At 38.6% G+C, this 13,661-nt stretch overlaps 1 protein-coding gene across 1 annotated transcript in view; it reads right to left on the bottom strand.

Moving 5' to 3' along the window:
• The window catches only part of RASA2 (RAS p21 protein activator 2), a 51,495-nt gene that overhangs the window by 33,110 nt on the left and 4,724 nt on the right, over window positions 1-13,661 (bottom strand). Inside the window, exons 2-7 of the mRNA XM_079977807.1 lie at window positions 11,083-11,200; window positions 7,599-7,702; window positions 6,446-6,540; window positions 4,041-4,117; window positions 2,193-2,276; window positions 1,376-1,448 (exon numbers count right to left, since the gene is read on the bottom strand). Of these exons, the coding sequence (XP_079833933.1) occupies window positions 1,376-1,448; window positions 2,193-2,276; window positions 4,041-4,117; window positions 6,446-6,540; window positions 7,599-7,702; window positions 11,083-11,200 (551 nt within the window). The remainder of the gene's footprint in view (window positions 1-1,375; window positions 1,449-2,192; window positions 2,277-4,040; window positions 4,118-6,445; window positions 6,541-7,598; window positions 7,703-11,082; window positions 11,201-13,661) is intronic.

The raw sequence follows: 13,661 nt of genomic DNA, 5'->3' as shown, positions 1-13,661 counted from the left end.
GCAAAAAACTGATCAGCGATTGGGAAGAAATGAAGCTTTATTACAAAAAGATGAATAAAGCAGCTCATATTTTGAGCTGCATGAGCTCATAGCAGGAAAATTCAAACCATCCTTTGAGCTACACATATTTGAAATTAGCCTCAAAAATGGCTACCTAAGATTTGTGCACAACTTACAGTCCACATATTTGCCTCCAAACTCCTGAAGCTTACTGTTCATTCCCACTGTTCTTGACTTCCTAGCAATTTTATTCTGGTCTACATTGAATGCTCTTACTAAACTCAGACCAATCCAAAGATCTCTGCCTGTGTCCTTCATAGCCTGCTACCTTTTATACAACTAACTTTTCTTCCTTGAAATCCTCCACTACAGATTTTCTCTGATTGATCTTCATTATCTGTCAAATCACATGTTCAATATTTCCACTGGGAAATGCCTCCTCAGTTCCGCCTTTCTTTTGGGTGGAGTGGGTAAGGCTTCAGCATGATGCTCTTGCTCCCCAGCAGTTCCTCCTTCTTAAAAGACCTCAAACTTCATGGTTTTCAATACCACCTATATGCTGTTGACATCCAGCTTTACTTCTATGTCTCCCACCCTGTCTAATCCATCTTTGCCTACTTATTCAATATATGTATTTGGAGATTTTCTATCACTTTCTCAAACTCAATATGTCTAAGACTAGACTATATATCTTTTCTTCCAAGCTTCCCCCTCCTCTATCATTCTCATCTGCTAACATTATTAAAATTCATTAGCCCAATCTGTACTTCCTGCTAAGCAAAACCATTGTTCAATGCAAATGTGCCAGAGGAGATTGCAGCCACTTTTCTACTCCCCAGCTGCTCTGCTCCTGCATGCTGTTAAGCTATTGTTTGATGAAGTCAAACCTGGGCTTGTAGTTTCACACACGCTGACAATCTGCACAGCACAGGACAAACCTAGCTTTCACAGCTCAGGGTTAGTCTGGAAAGAGCTATTCCCAGAGTCTATGCATTTGCACCAAGCCATAGTATGGCTTAGTGAAGCCTTTCTCAACCTGTGGGTCCCCAGATGTTGTTGAGCTACAACTCCCATCACCCCTAGCTAGCAAGGCCAGAGCTCAGGGATGATGGGAGTTGTAGTCCAACAACATCTGGGGACCTACAGGTTGAGAACCGCTGGCTTAGTGGTATGTGCAAACATGACTATGTTAGCCAAGAATAGTTCTGATTTATGTTTTCATTCTCTATTATTTTGTTTTGTTTAAAATCTGACCCTTTGACTAAAACTCTGCCTATCTCTCTGGTGACCTCCCGTATTAAGTCAGCTAACAAAGGAGACGATAGCATAAATGCACAGACAACACACCAAAAGCTTATTTTGATTGATTACTTACCTCAAAATAAAATGTTTCATTAAATTGTGGATTGCTTGTTTTCTTCTTTACTTTTGTCTTCTTTTGGTCATTCCTATTCCAATATGGTACAGTTTTACCATACAGAACTTAAAAACATACAATTATAAAAACACTGTATTGATATGAATGAACCATGCAGTTAAACTATGTTTATGAAAAGCCTATCTTCAAACAGGAAAGGCATTCTTTGTAAACTGGATGCATTACTGATAACTTGAATTTGTGTAGCCCTACTGAAGTCAATATGAGTGTTACACATAGGTGTACATACACGTGGGAGGAGTATATATTCCAAATAAATAAGGAACATATGTAACTAGTATCAGATAATATGCCTGCCATTTCTGAAAGATCTGGTCACGGAGTGGTGGCCATTTCTGGTGGAGAGGGTGGGTCTATCCTGAGAAATTTGTACTGCAGGTCTACCTTACTGTTGCTTCTCTGTCGGTAGACCAGCTATCTATCTACAGGTGGACCTGGCACCCAGAAAATGTCTTTCCACACACTGCTGATATCCTCAGTTATTTTCCCAGAACAGACTTGGGGGAGGGGACACCCTGGGAGAGAAGTCCTATTGCACAAATGGAAGTCCTTTGGCAAACATAACTACTTTGTCAAAAGTTGTCAAGAAATTGATTAAATTTTCCACAATTGTGTTAATAACATTAAGCTTCTCTACATTAATCAACTGAAAATTGGAGCAATAATTCATTTCCTTTTCAACATCACTAAATTTGTGTAGGTCTAATTTTCCTATTTTATTTAAGACAGTGTGAATGTATGTTAAAAGTATTACCTTGAAGGACCCACAACAGACACTGTAGCATAAGGATCACAGTTTTGTCCATTAATAAGAGGAAGTCCATGACATTCCTTCAAGCTAGAATTTTAAAAATGCAAATTAATTCAGTTGCAGTTTCAAGTCTAATGAATAAAGACACACTGACCATGTATGACCACTACTGCCTGGTCATGAATTTCTCTTTTAATAAGGTGCTCAAGAAGATACTGTTGGTTCAGCTTCAGGCACTCTTGGGAGATACTGATTATCTAGACTCTGGGTTAAGGCTTAGTTTTGAGACTGAATTGGCCTTGATCATTCTTGTGGCTACCTTCATTAAAACAAGGAAAAAGGGAGTGGGATCCTGTTATTTCTTCTGCAGAATTCAACTGCATGTTTAAAGTTTAGTCAATTTAGTCCATACTGGAGGTCTAGGTACTCTCCAGGAAACCATCTATTTGTCTAAGATCAGTCGTTTCCTCACCACTTTTATACTAAGTTAACCATGCTAATTAATTCTTGGATTCTACAAGAGGTGTTGCCTCCTTCCTGTGTGTGACCTGTGAATACAGAAGAGAATGTCTGAAATCTTGCGAAACCAGCTGTGACTGCTCAGCACTTCACAAAGCTTAATTACATTGTCTCTTTGAATGGTCATCTCCTAATGTTTGTGGAAGCCTTTCCTCTGGCAACAGCGTTTTGGCTCACATCCAAAGCATGTTTGGTCCCTTCCTCTTCCAGTTAAACTGGTTTTGTCTATTAAAAGGCAGACTGTGGAGATGGTATACTAGAGAAAAGAGAACTTTTGGGGGTTAGAATGTGCCTTGTCTTTTATTCTCCTAAGTAGATTCACTACCGTTCTACATTAGCAGCCTAGTGTTTCTGACTGCTCCTAGAACAAGACTAGTGAAAGTCGGAAATTGGCTCAGAAACCTGGTAATTAACAACTGCCATAACAAAACTTGGAATATAGCACATGAGTAAAATTGATTAGTTATAACTATAATGGGGAAAACAGTGTGTCAAAGAAAAAGTTATTTATTAGCCACTGTAATTCAGGGGTGTTGTTGAAAGGTAATTATCATATTTTTTTATTTGAGAAAGTTAGTGGTGGAACAGTTGTATTTCCTTTTCGCTTCATTACCATGTCAGCTTTCAATTGTACTATTAAAGATATATCTATATCCATCACTGTATGAAGTGGCCCTTAGAAGTCCCACAACATGCAAGCCAACATCCTTGCAGACCTGCTGTAAACCTTGGAACATCTTCCACTGATGTAAGCAGTAGAGGGAGAAGTCAGACAACATTGGTATCTTCATCTTGAATGCATCTTTGTGCAAGTTCTTGTCCCTATCACAGGCAGAGGTGCACCAGTGCATGTGCAGTGAGGAAAGAGAGTGGCAGAAAAGATGGACCATCTTGTTTGTGCCTCAGCTGTGAAGTCCATTCACATCTTATGGGACACATCGCCAACTTCCTTTCCCATTACTCCTTTGTATAACTTGAGACACACCAATGCTAACCAAAAGTGTATAAAAAACACCACTGAATACATTACTGCAAGCATTCAGCAACACTACAGAACCAAAAAGGTCTACAAGAGTCTCTTCCACATGTCCAGTACTTGGTGGTGGTTTTACCTTCAGCAGGAAGGCAGGCAGTTCATTTTATGCTGAAGTGGAATCTTTGAAAACACATTTGTTCAACTTGAATTGGCTAAGTTTGCTGTACTTAAACCTTTAAGCTTCTATTTTTTAATTGTGTTTTCATGTGTTTTATAATACTGAAAGCTGACTTGAATTACCCTGTTAATGTTCATTAGCAAGCAAAACAAGAATAAGAAGTGATAAATGTTCTTACTGTACTACTAGCTGCTGGCAGACTGATCCATTATCTGTAATCAACTCATTCAGTTTTAATTCGAGGTGAACTTTTCCCTGTCAATTAAAAAAAGAAGAAGTTTCAGTTGAAAGAGCCTGTGTGTTGAATTTATAAAATAACCTAGCACCTGCTTAATAAGAGCAAGACAAGAGCTGACAGGCTCTTTAGCATCACTAGCATGAAATATGTGATTGACTGAATAAGCTGTATGTGAGTAGGTGGCAGGCAAGTATTAGACACTGTATTTTATATTTTTTAATGCAGAAAATTGTTATCAACTTAGAATCTTCTTATAAAATCTTCAAGGAGGACCTGATCATCTACATCAGATCAGGGGAACCTTTCACCCTCCAGATGTTGCTGAACTACAGTACCCATCAGCCCCTGCAAGCATCGTCAATGACCACTGATAATGGGAGTTGCAGTTCAGCAACATCTGAAGGGCCAAAGTTCCCCACACCTGTTCTACATTTTGTAGAGATCCAAATCTTAATCATTTCAGAATAGCTTCAGGTAAAGAAGACTAGGCTATGATGCAATATTCATAGTATCACCTTTAAAAATGACATTGTGTGTGTGTGTGTGTGCGCGCACACACACACACACACACACACACAGACACTGCACCTTGAAAATGAATTGCTAGTAGTACTTTGTGCCTATATGAACACACCCTAAACAAGGTAGGCTTGTTATTTTGGAAGCAATAAAAAAGTCACTGACAGAACACTTCCGGACTCAGACACTGAGCACCTCTATAATTAACTGCTATTAGTGTACTAAAGATTCTTTCTAAAGTGCTTAGGTATTCAACCTGTGAAGGCTATCAAGTGACAGTTGTCTGAAGCAGTTCCCCTGAAAGCAAAACACAATGAATGACAAGCATAATACATAGGGGAATCTTCCTGGCAACAATAAAATGACGCACAATCCAGTCAAAAATAAGCACATGCTTAACTTTGTCAAGTCAACATGCCTTGTAAAGGCCTAGCTTGGTGGGTCACACTTTTTTCTACCAAACTGGGTTGATACTCAAGCTTAAAAAATATATAGCTGCTTCACTGCCCATGTTTACACAGTTGTACTGATACAGGAGTAATACGCCAGACAACATGCATTCTGTGGGGCCACTGCATAATTAAATGATTTGGTGCAAGCAAATTTCTACTCTTTTTAAAAAGAAAGGTTCAGGGAAAAGAATAAACGTGTATGGTGAAGGTCCAGAAAAAAGCAAAATAATGAATACATTTTCTGGATTAGTGTCAGTACTATCCCAGATTCATATTGTATACAGTTACTATACCATTTTTCCGAACAAACCTCCATGACTCCTCTGTCAATCTTATTATCACCAAAATATTGCTTTAGATGTTGCAATGCACATATAGACTGAGGCAAACCCCAGCATGTCTCAGGAATGGTGAGCAATGTCTATTATTAGAGGTTAATCTAGCAGGGACATTTCCTCCAGCATGACACCTATGTCACAATGCCATGTAGCTTGCTTTGCCTGTAACCAAGCCCAAAATATTTACTTGGAAATTCCAACATTCAGCTGCACATTTGCCATTGTTATCATACACATTACTGCATGATTCACATATACCTAAACTATTTTCAGGACAACTAAAACTGCTCTTTAATCAAGAAGCAGCTGTCTTATTTCATAAGAGCTGTATACACTATTCCTAAAACAATTAAGTTGGAATTAGAGCACCTCCAATATACCACAGATAAAAGTGACTGTAAAGTAACGTAGCCTTCTCTGGGAAGAGTACAGAAAAACAGAAATGATTTGCAGCAAGACAAAGTGTAACTGAGGGATCCACACAGGACATAGCCGAGCCCTATTACCCCCCACTCAACTTTGGTGCCTACAGTTAGTGAATCACACCATTCCAGGAAACAGGAGGCACACATAGGCTTCCTATATAACTTCCCTCTCCACTCTGTAATCACAGAAGAGATTCAGAACGTCTTACAATATGGAGCATTTTTAAACTATACATACATTTGCTGTAGTTTGAAAAATGTTATAGGCTATTTTTATAAAATATATTTAATTCACGTTCAGAACTTCTGAAGTGCCCTAAGACAAGGAAAATGAAATCTAAACTGAAATATTTTAAACTGGCACACAAGAAATTAAAGATATACATGCCCAGGGTTCCATTGTCCCATGCTAGTTTTTAAGACTGATTTTTGTGAACATATTGCAGACAGGCCCTTTTTCGGATGGACTAGGAACAATGCAGCACAAAACCTGCATTCATTTCATGCAGCATGGGGAATCTTAAGTAAAATTACAAATAAACATGGGGGTGGGGAAGAAAGACTTTCATTGACACAATATAACATTAACTTTTACATCCATTCAATTTTACCTGAACCTCTGAATTAGAATCAACAGGCTGAAGCATAAACCATGTTTCCTTGCCAGAGTATTTGCTCAAGTCTTCTTTTTTGATAGCTACTTTGCCTAAAAGGAGGAAAATAAAATTACCTATTTGACAGTACATGTTATTCAGTGTTGGGTAGAAATGCTATTTTTAATTTTAGCATCTAACATAGCTCTAGAGAAGATTTTAAAATAATCATCATACAGGGTGTCCTAAACAAAGCAGTCCAGTAGCAGCAGGTGTTGGGGATGGGAGTATTTATTGGCACTGTTTGAAACTAAATAAAAAACGTTTTAAAATAAAACGCCTCACTGTGGGGCCTGTAGGTCAACTGGGAACACATGTTGTGGCAAGATTGATGGCTACTGGGTGGGTATTGGTCTGCTCAATCATTTAGAGAGAAAACTACCAGAGACACTATGTAATACAGTGGAACCTCAGTTTTCGAACGTCTCAGCTTCATTTTCAAACATGCCTCAGAAGTCGAATGGTCTCCTGGAATGGATTATGTTCAACAACCGAGGTTCCACTGTAAAGTGTTGAATTACAATTAATGGTGGCATAAGGCAAGTGTAAGAACTTCCACTTTTGCAAAGCTTGACCCCTGATTTTCACTAATTCTCTTACCCATGTACAACTTCTCCCAAGAGTTGGAGGGGTCCCTCCAGAATAAAGGATATGATGCAGCAGATTGCATTAGGTAGGAGGATCAGTAAAAACTGGTTGTCCTACTTTATGTGAACGTGTTTGCCTAATGCCATCATTGGATACAATCAATAAAAATAAACACATACATTTGAAAATAATAAGATACCTGTCTACAGTCTACAGTACCTTTAATAAAACAAACCTACCACTGAACATTAAGAGGCATATCAAAATAAATCAAACTCTAAGTAGACCCACTGAAATGAGCTGACACGACAAACCAATTTCAGTGGGTCTACACAGATTATGACTTAGGTGGCTACCATCCTAACTTCAATTTATAGCTTAGTCAGCAGAATACGAGTTGCTTAATCTCAGTATTGTGGGTTCAAGCCCCATGTTGGGCAAAAGATTTCTGCACTGCAGGGGGTTGGCCTAGATGACCCTTGTGGTCTCTTTCAAGCCAACAATTCTATGATTCTATACTTACCTATACGCAGATCCCTCTGTAAAACACTTTTCTCATAAATATAAAATGATAAACACTGGAATGTCCTTGGTATTTCAAAGTAGAACTCTTCTCCAAAAAATGGGCTGGGGAAAGAAATCAAACAGGTTTTTAGCAAAGTAACTGAATATTTTACAATATTTCACCACCATTGTAACTTGCTGTAGAATCCTATTTTATGTAACTTTTATAACTGGATTCTCCTCTTGAATGTAAACCTCTTGCAAGGAATTACCATATTGGCCCGAATATAAGCCGCACCTTTAAAACAGGGGGGGGGGGAGAGAAAAAAATCATGAATATAAGCCGCTCCATCCGTCACTGCTCCTGGCTACATACTTCTACATACAGTGGTGCCTCACAAGACGAAATTAATCCGTTCCGCGAGTCTCTTCGTCTTGCGGTTTTTTCGTCTTGCGAAGCACGGCTGTTAGCGGCTTAGTGGATTAGCGCTATTAGCGGCTATTAGCGGCTTAGGAAAAGGGGGGGGAAGGGAAAAAACTCGCAAGCCCATAGGGAAATTCGTCTTGCGAAGCACCTCAAAAGACGGAAAACTCTTTCGTCTAGCGAGTTTTTCGTCTTGCGAGGCATTCGTCTTGCGGGGCACCACTGTACTTGGCGGGGGGAGCCCTGCTGCACTGCCGGCAGCCTTTCCGCTTCCTCTCTCTTTCCCTTACCGGCCTTGGGGGAAAGGATGGGGGACTATGTGCAGGGCAGGCGCCACTCTGCCACACTCCTGGTACTGTCTACCCCACACTCCTGGCTGCATACTGTAAGGTCACGAATATAAGCCGCACTTTAACTTTTCATGGTCGGAATTTGGGGGGAAAGCGATGCTTATATTCAGGCCAATACGGTAGTTATTTCTCCCAAAATGCTAAGCAGTGCAAAACATTTTCAACAGTCATGTTTATACACCCACACAAACAACTCACATAATAAAATACAATTAGATATTAAAATATATGACAAGTTTACACAAGGGAAGGGAGTTATTGGTTTGCTTTTGTTTCAGATTTTGCAGGGTTTTTTTATCTTGTATTTTTATGTTCTGAACCGCCCTGAGATCTACGAATTAAGGGCAGCATACAAACTTAATACATGCTATAAATAAATAAATAAATAGGTAGGCTTGCCTAAACTTTTCAGGAGCTGATTAAAAAAAACCCCCAGAAACACTGGGAAGAAGTGGCCAAAAATAATATGGTAATAGTAATTGGATGAGAGTCTACAGCACTGATTTATTTTGGTTTTGTCAAGTCTCTCTGAGCAATCAGAATGCAATCAGGAAGCGCAAGATACAAATTTTCAAGTAAATAAATGAATAGATAAATAAATAAATAAATGGTGAAATGTCTTTAGGAAGTCAACAGGTACTAGCATTTCATGTAAACCTAAGAAATCAAAAGGCTTTGTTTTCTATTATTTATATTCACACCAGCCACATTATCTGATGGAATTTTCAGTTTGGAACTTATTCAGTTTGTGGATCATTTTTTTAAAAAAATTGTTTCCTTACAAGTTTATGGCCAATGCATTCAAAATGTAAGGGTAAGTTCTACTTTAACTTTGGCTTCAGGGCCCAGAGTGTACAATAATGCTGAAACTAAGCAGAAGTTGTCCTGGCCAGTCCCTTGGAGGAGAACCACCACAAGCCTCACATAAGAACAGGGTCTAAGTTTAATAAAACTCTGATTCTAGGTTTTTGAATAAAGGACCATTTATGTGAGTGCAATTCTCCTTCCACAGAGCAAAAATTTTGGTCCAAGCCTAAATTTTAACACACATCACCACTTAGATACTTATATCAGAATTCTTAACACCTTCAAAAAGATTGATGAATTTTATTTTTTCTACACAAATAAATTGCTATTTGATGCCCAAAGAATAATGATCGCATGCTTGCAAAAAAACCAAACAAACCTGTTCTAGAAGTACCAAAAGATAATAAGCTATCTTGTTTTCAGGTCAGTAAGTGTTTCATTGTTGTTTTTACTCAAGAAATGCAACCAAAAGATAATGTAATTATTTTGTCACTTAGTCATGCTAAATTTCATTGTGATTGGAGCCTGACTGGAGAGCGAGAAAGTTAAATTCAGTAGCTCCTCTTTATACCCTCTGCCTCCTGTGTGCAATGTTTGCTTGTAAGCCCTCTCTCTGGAAGCGGCTTCTGCCAAACAGATGTGTAAAAAAAGTTAGCACTGAAAGGACAATTAAGTAGGTGTGCCAGGCAGACCTCTCTGAGAGCATTCCATTAATGGGGAACCACTACTGGGATTCCCATCCCTCTGGGAGTTGGTTTGGTTCAGGAAGATCAACTGAAGTTAAGACAGGTACACACATATAGGTAGATAACTCTTCTAGTACCCCAGTCATAATCAATGAAGGGCTTTTAGAGAAAACTAGCATGTTGAACTGAGCTCAGAAACTGAACGGTAACCATTGCAATGGGTATAGCACAACATATATAGGGATATACATACGTATTTTAGCTCAAATTTTATCTTTTGTATCAGGTTTTATATATAGAGAGCCTACACAAAATATATTCAATATATCTCCAGTTCACAGAAGGAATTACAATAAAAGTAGAAGATTGTCAAAATCAATGTCAGTGCTGTTCACATAATTTTCTGAAGATAAACCCTTCCATGCATGAAGGTGGTAACACTAGAATGCATTAATTCATAAAACCTTCCACAGGGGAAAAAATGTGCATGCAGGAGTAACACATACTACTAAGTTGTCTAGTTACAATTATCCATGGGGTCATTTCAAGAAGTTATCATGTAAACACCACAGGTTGTCACAATTAGCCCTGACTATTGTTATTCATATTTTTCCCCATAATGCTAAAGAACTTAAAGGTTTTGCAAGTTTAGTTTGGAGCAGTGTTCCAAGTCCTTGTTCAGATGAGAAACTAAACAAAGTAACATTATGAAAACAGGCCTTAGAAGAAAGCTTTGGGCTGGCGTGTTCCCCCATTCTCCGGTATGATCATAGAGGAGTTCATTGAAATAGACCAACTTCCAACTATACATTATTCTCCTGTTTCAGCTAGCAGTAATTAAGATTAGCCATAGTTTGTGTGGAACATTGCTAGCCACAGTTAATCCAAAACAGAAAAAGGAACTTCGTCTCCTTGGAGCCATGGCAGAAGAGAGAGCTTGTGAGCTTGAGGGGCACCAGGTCTCATTCTTCTAACACTAAGGCATGGTTCAGCATTACATCTGAACACAGTCACTCTTCCACTGCATTATTAATGTTTAATTTATTAAGCTGTTTCTTCAACCCATACATAAAAAAAATCAGAAACTAAGCCAAAATGGACAAGCAATTTGGGGGAGGGGGTAAGATTACAGACCAGCTGATTTTTTTTACATGTTAATGGACTGGTTAATATTCCATTTTAATCAAAGATATATTCTCATCCTAGCTAAGCCTGCCATTATGATAATGCTCTTACCTTAAACATTTCTCGACTACCTGAGTGCGAAAAACTTCTTCTTGATCCAAATTGATTGTACAAAAGCAGTCTCTCATCTTGTTTTGTCCAGAGTATGGCACTAAGTTTTTGGCTTGACCTAGTGACAAAATTAAATTAGTTTTGAACAAACATGGAGAAAAAAATTACAAGGCTGTCTATAGCCAAAGTATGGAGTTGTAATTCAGAATGGAAAGCAACAAAATATTACACACACTGTAATGCATCCTTGTCTGAATTAAGTGACCAAAAGAAGCACAAAAGAAGAAAAGGAAGTTTGGGTATTAAAAAAGGAAATTGAATACAATATTTCATCATAGCCAGGACCTTGGCTTTGTCCTTTAAAAGGCAGAAGCCACTTCCTCTAGAATAGCATCACCTATAAGAACAGGGTCACTACGGACTTAAAAGTGAAGGCTTTATTAACATCACTTCCTGCAACACTTGCACTTTCCTTCGAATTCCATCTGGGTAACCGGTTAAGCCTGACATGGCTGGTTAATGATTGCAACTGAAAGCAATATGGCCACAAGTCATATCACAAACAGAGTCTAGTATTTTTTCAACAAACAAATTTTGTATTTAGTAGTCCATTATAAAGTTATTATGTTTACCCTGGGAAAAAATTGTTTGAACTATATCAAGTGAACACCCAGACTTTTGAGTTACTATCACATTGAAAAGTCATAGTACTTGCTACCAAAATATTAACACAATGTAACTTCCTCCCTGCTCCAAGCAAAATACACAATACTTAGAATAAAGTTAGTCTAGATAGTTTAACACAGTTTGCCCGGAGAATGTTCTAATTTCCTTATAAAATAGAACAAAGTATCATTTTGAAAGCAGTCAGGGATATCAATTTTCCTTAAAGATAATCTATCACTACCCTTAATGGTGCTTCTAAGGATATCATTCTGTTTGAACAGAGCTGTCCAAACTCAAACATACATTTTAAAGCAGGGATGGGGAAAATGAGGCCCACTAAATTTGATTCACTGGCCATAATAGGAGCCAACTCCTAGGGGCCTGAGGTCCCATCAACCCCCCAATAAAATATTTGAGGGGGCCACCCTCCAAGTTGATGGGCATCACCATTCAAATGGTGTGTCTTATTATTGATTATGTGGGGCAGCCCCCCCCCCCAATTAATTTAATCAAGTTGAGACCTCTGCTGGCCATACTCCTCACCCCATCTTAGAGCCTTAATTCTACAGCAGCATATTGCAAAATAAAGTACATTTAGGTAAGTACACTTATGAAATCTCAGCACCAATGTGTTAGTACTTTATGGCACTGACCTGTGTCTGCCAATTTCCTACCAGTTCCAAGCAATCAGCTTTTCCAAGTGACTACTCCTTCATTGTTAAAGCCCTAGAACTAACATAGAATTGGCCTAAACACAAAGGTTTGCTGATTTCCATTTACTAAGTGATTTCAAGGATTAGTATGGCACAGTAAACCATTTTATATTACTGGTTTTTCAAACTGGAAAAGCCTAGTTTATCCAGCATTTTCAATGAAATAACCAGTAATGGTGGACAAACTTTCTTTGCAAAGTGCAGCTGCAACAGAGTACTGAGTGTATTTGAGATCAATTCAAGTTGGGCAACAGGGAAACCTAACAGATTTGATGACTGTCTTACATAAACTGGGTGCAACCTCTAGAGCAGGAATGGGAAATACCTGACTCTCCAGATACTGTGAGCTGAGCTTCCATCATCCCTAAATATTGGCTAAGCTGACTGGGGCTGAATAGAGTCCAGCAACATCTGAAGGGCCACAGGTTTTATTCCTTTTTTATTTACTTATTAAACTTGTACTGTATAACACCCATTATCTGAAGATCACAGGGTTTTCACAACATAAGAGTACAAAATGAAAACACAAAACACATAAAACAATAACCTCCCTCCCACAAACACATTTAAAAGGCCATAGAATGTTGATCAGCCAAAGTTTTTGTCCGGCACCGCCTCAAGGTAAGTAATAAAGGTGCCAGGCAAATCTCCCTGAGGAGAGCATTCCACAAACAGGAAGCCATCGCAGAAAAGGCTTCTCGTGTTGCCACCCTCTGTTCCTCTCATGGAGGAGGCACTCAAGTAAAGCCCTCAGATGATGATTGCAGTGTCCAGATTGGTTCATATGGGGAGAGGTATTCTATACTATACTATACTATACTATACTATACTATACTATACTATACTATACTATACTATACTATACTATACTATACTATAAAACAAGCCCTGAATTCCTCTGCAACACACTGGAATCCCTTGGAAAACAAGCTAACATAGAGAGAGCTCCCTGAAGGAATGAGGATGAAAACCATCATTTTACATAAAATTATTATTAATTGTAACTGTTCAAAGCTATCTCTAGCCCTCAAGACACTATATAGCACATACTATCAATACACATAAGGGAGAGGAAGCAGAGGCAGAGTCCAAGATTAAAATGCAATATGCTATGGATACAAAGTGTGAAAATCAGCATGGCCTAGAGATCACATAACCTACATGTGTGCAAGCCTCCCTTGATATGCAATATATTCCACT

The sequence above is a fragment of the Podarcis cretensis genome (assembly GCF_951804945.1).
Source record: "Podarcis cretensis genome assembly, chromosome: 5".
NCBI classification, from domain to species: Eukaryota; Metazoa; Chordata; class Lepidosauria; order Squamata; family Lacertidae; genus Podarcis; species Podarcis cretensis.
The sequence above is the reverse complement of the archived record's forward strand: the minus strand, read 5'-3'. Positions and strand labels throughout refer to the sequence as shown.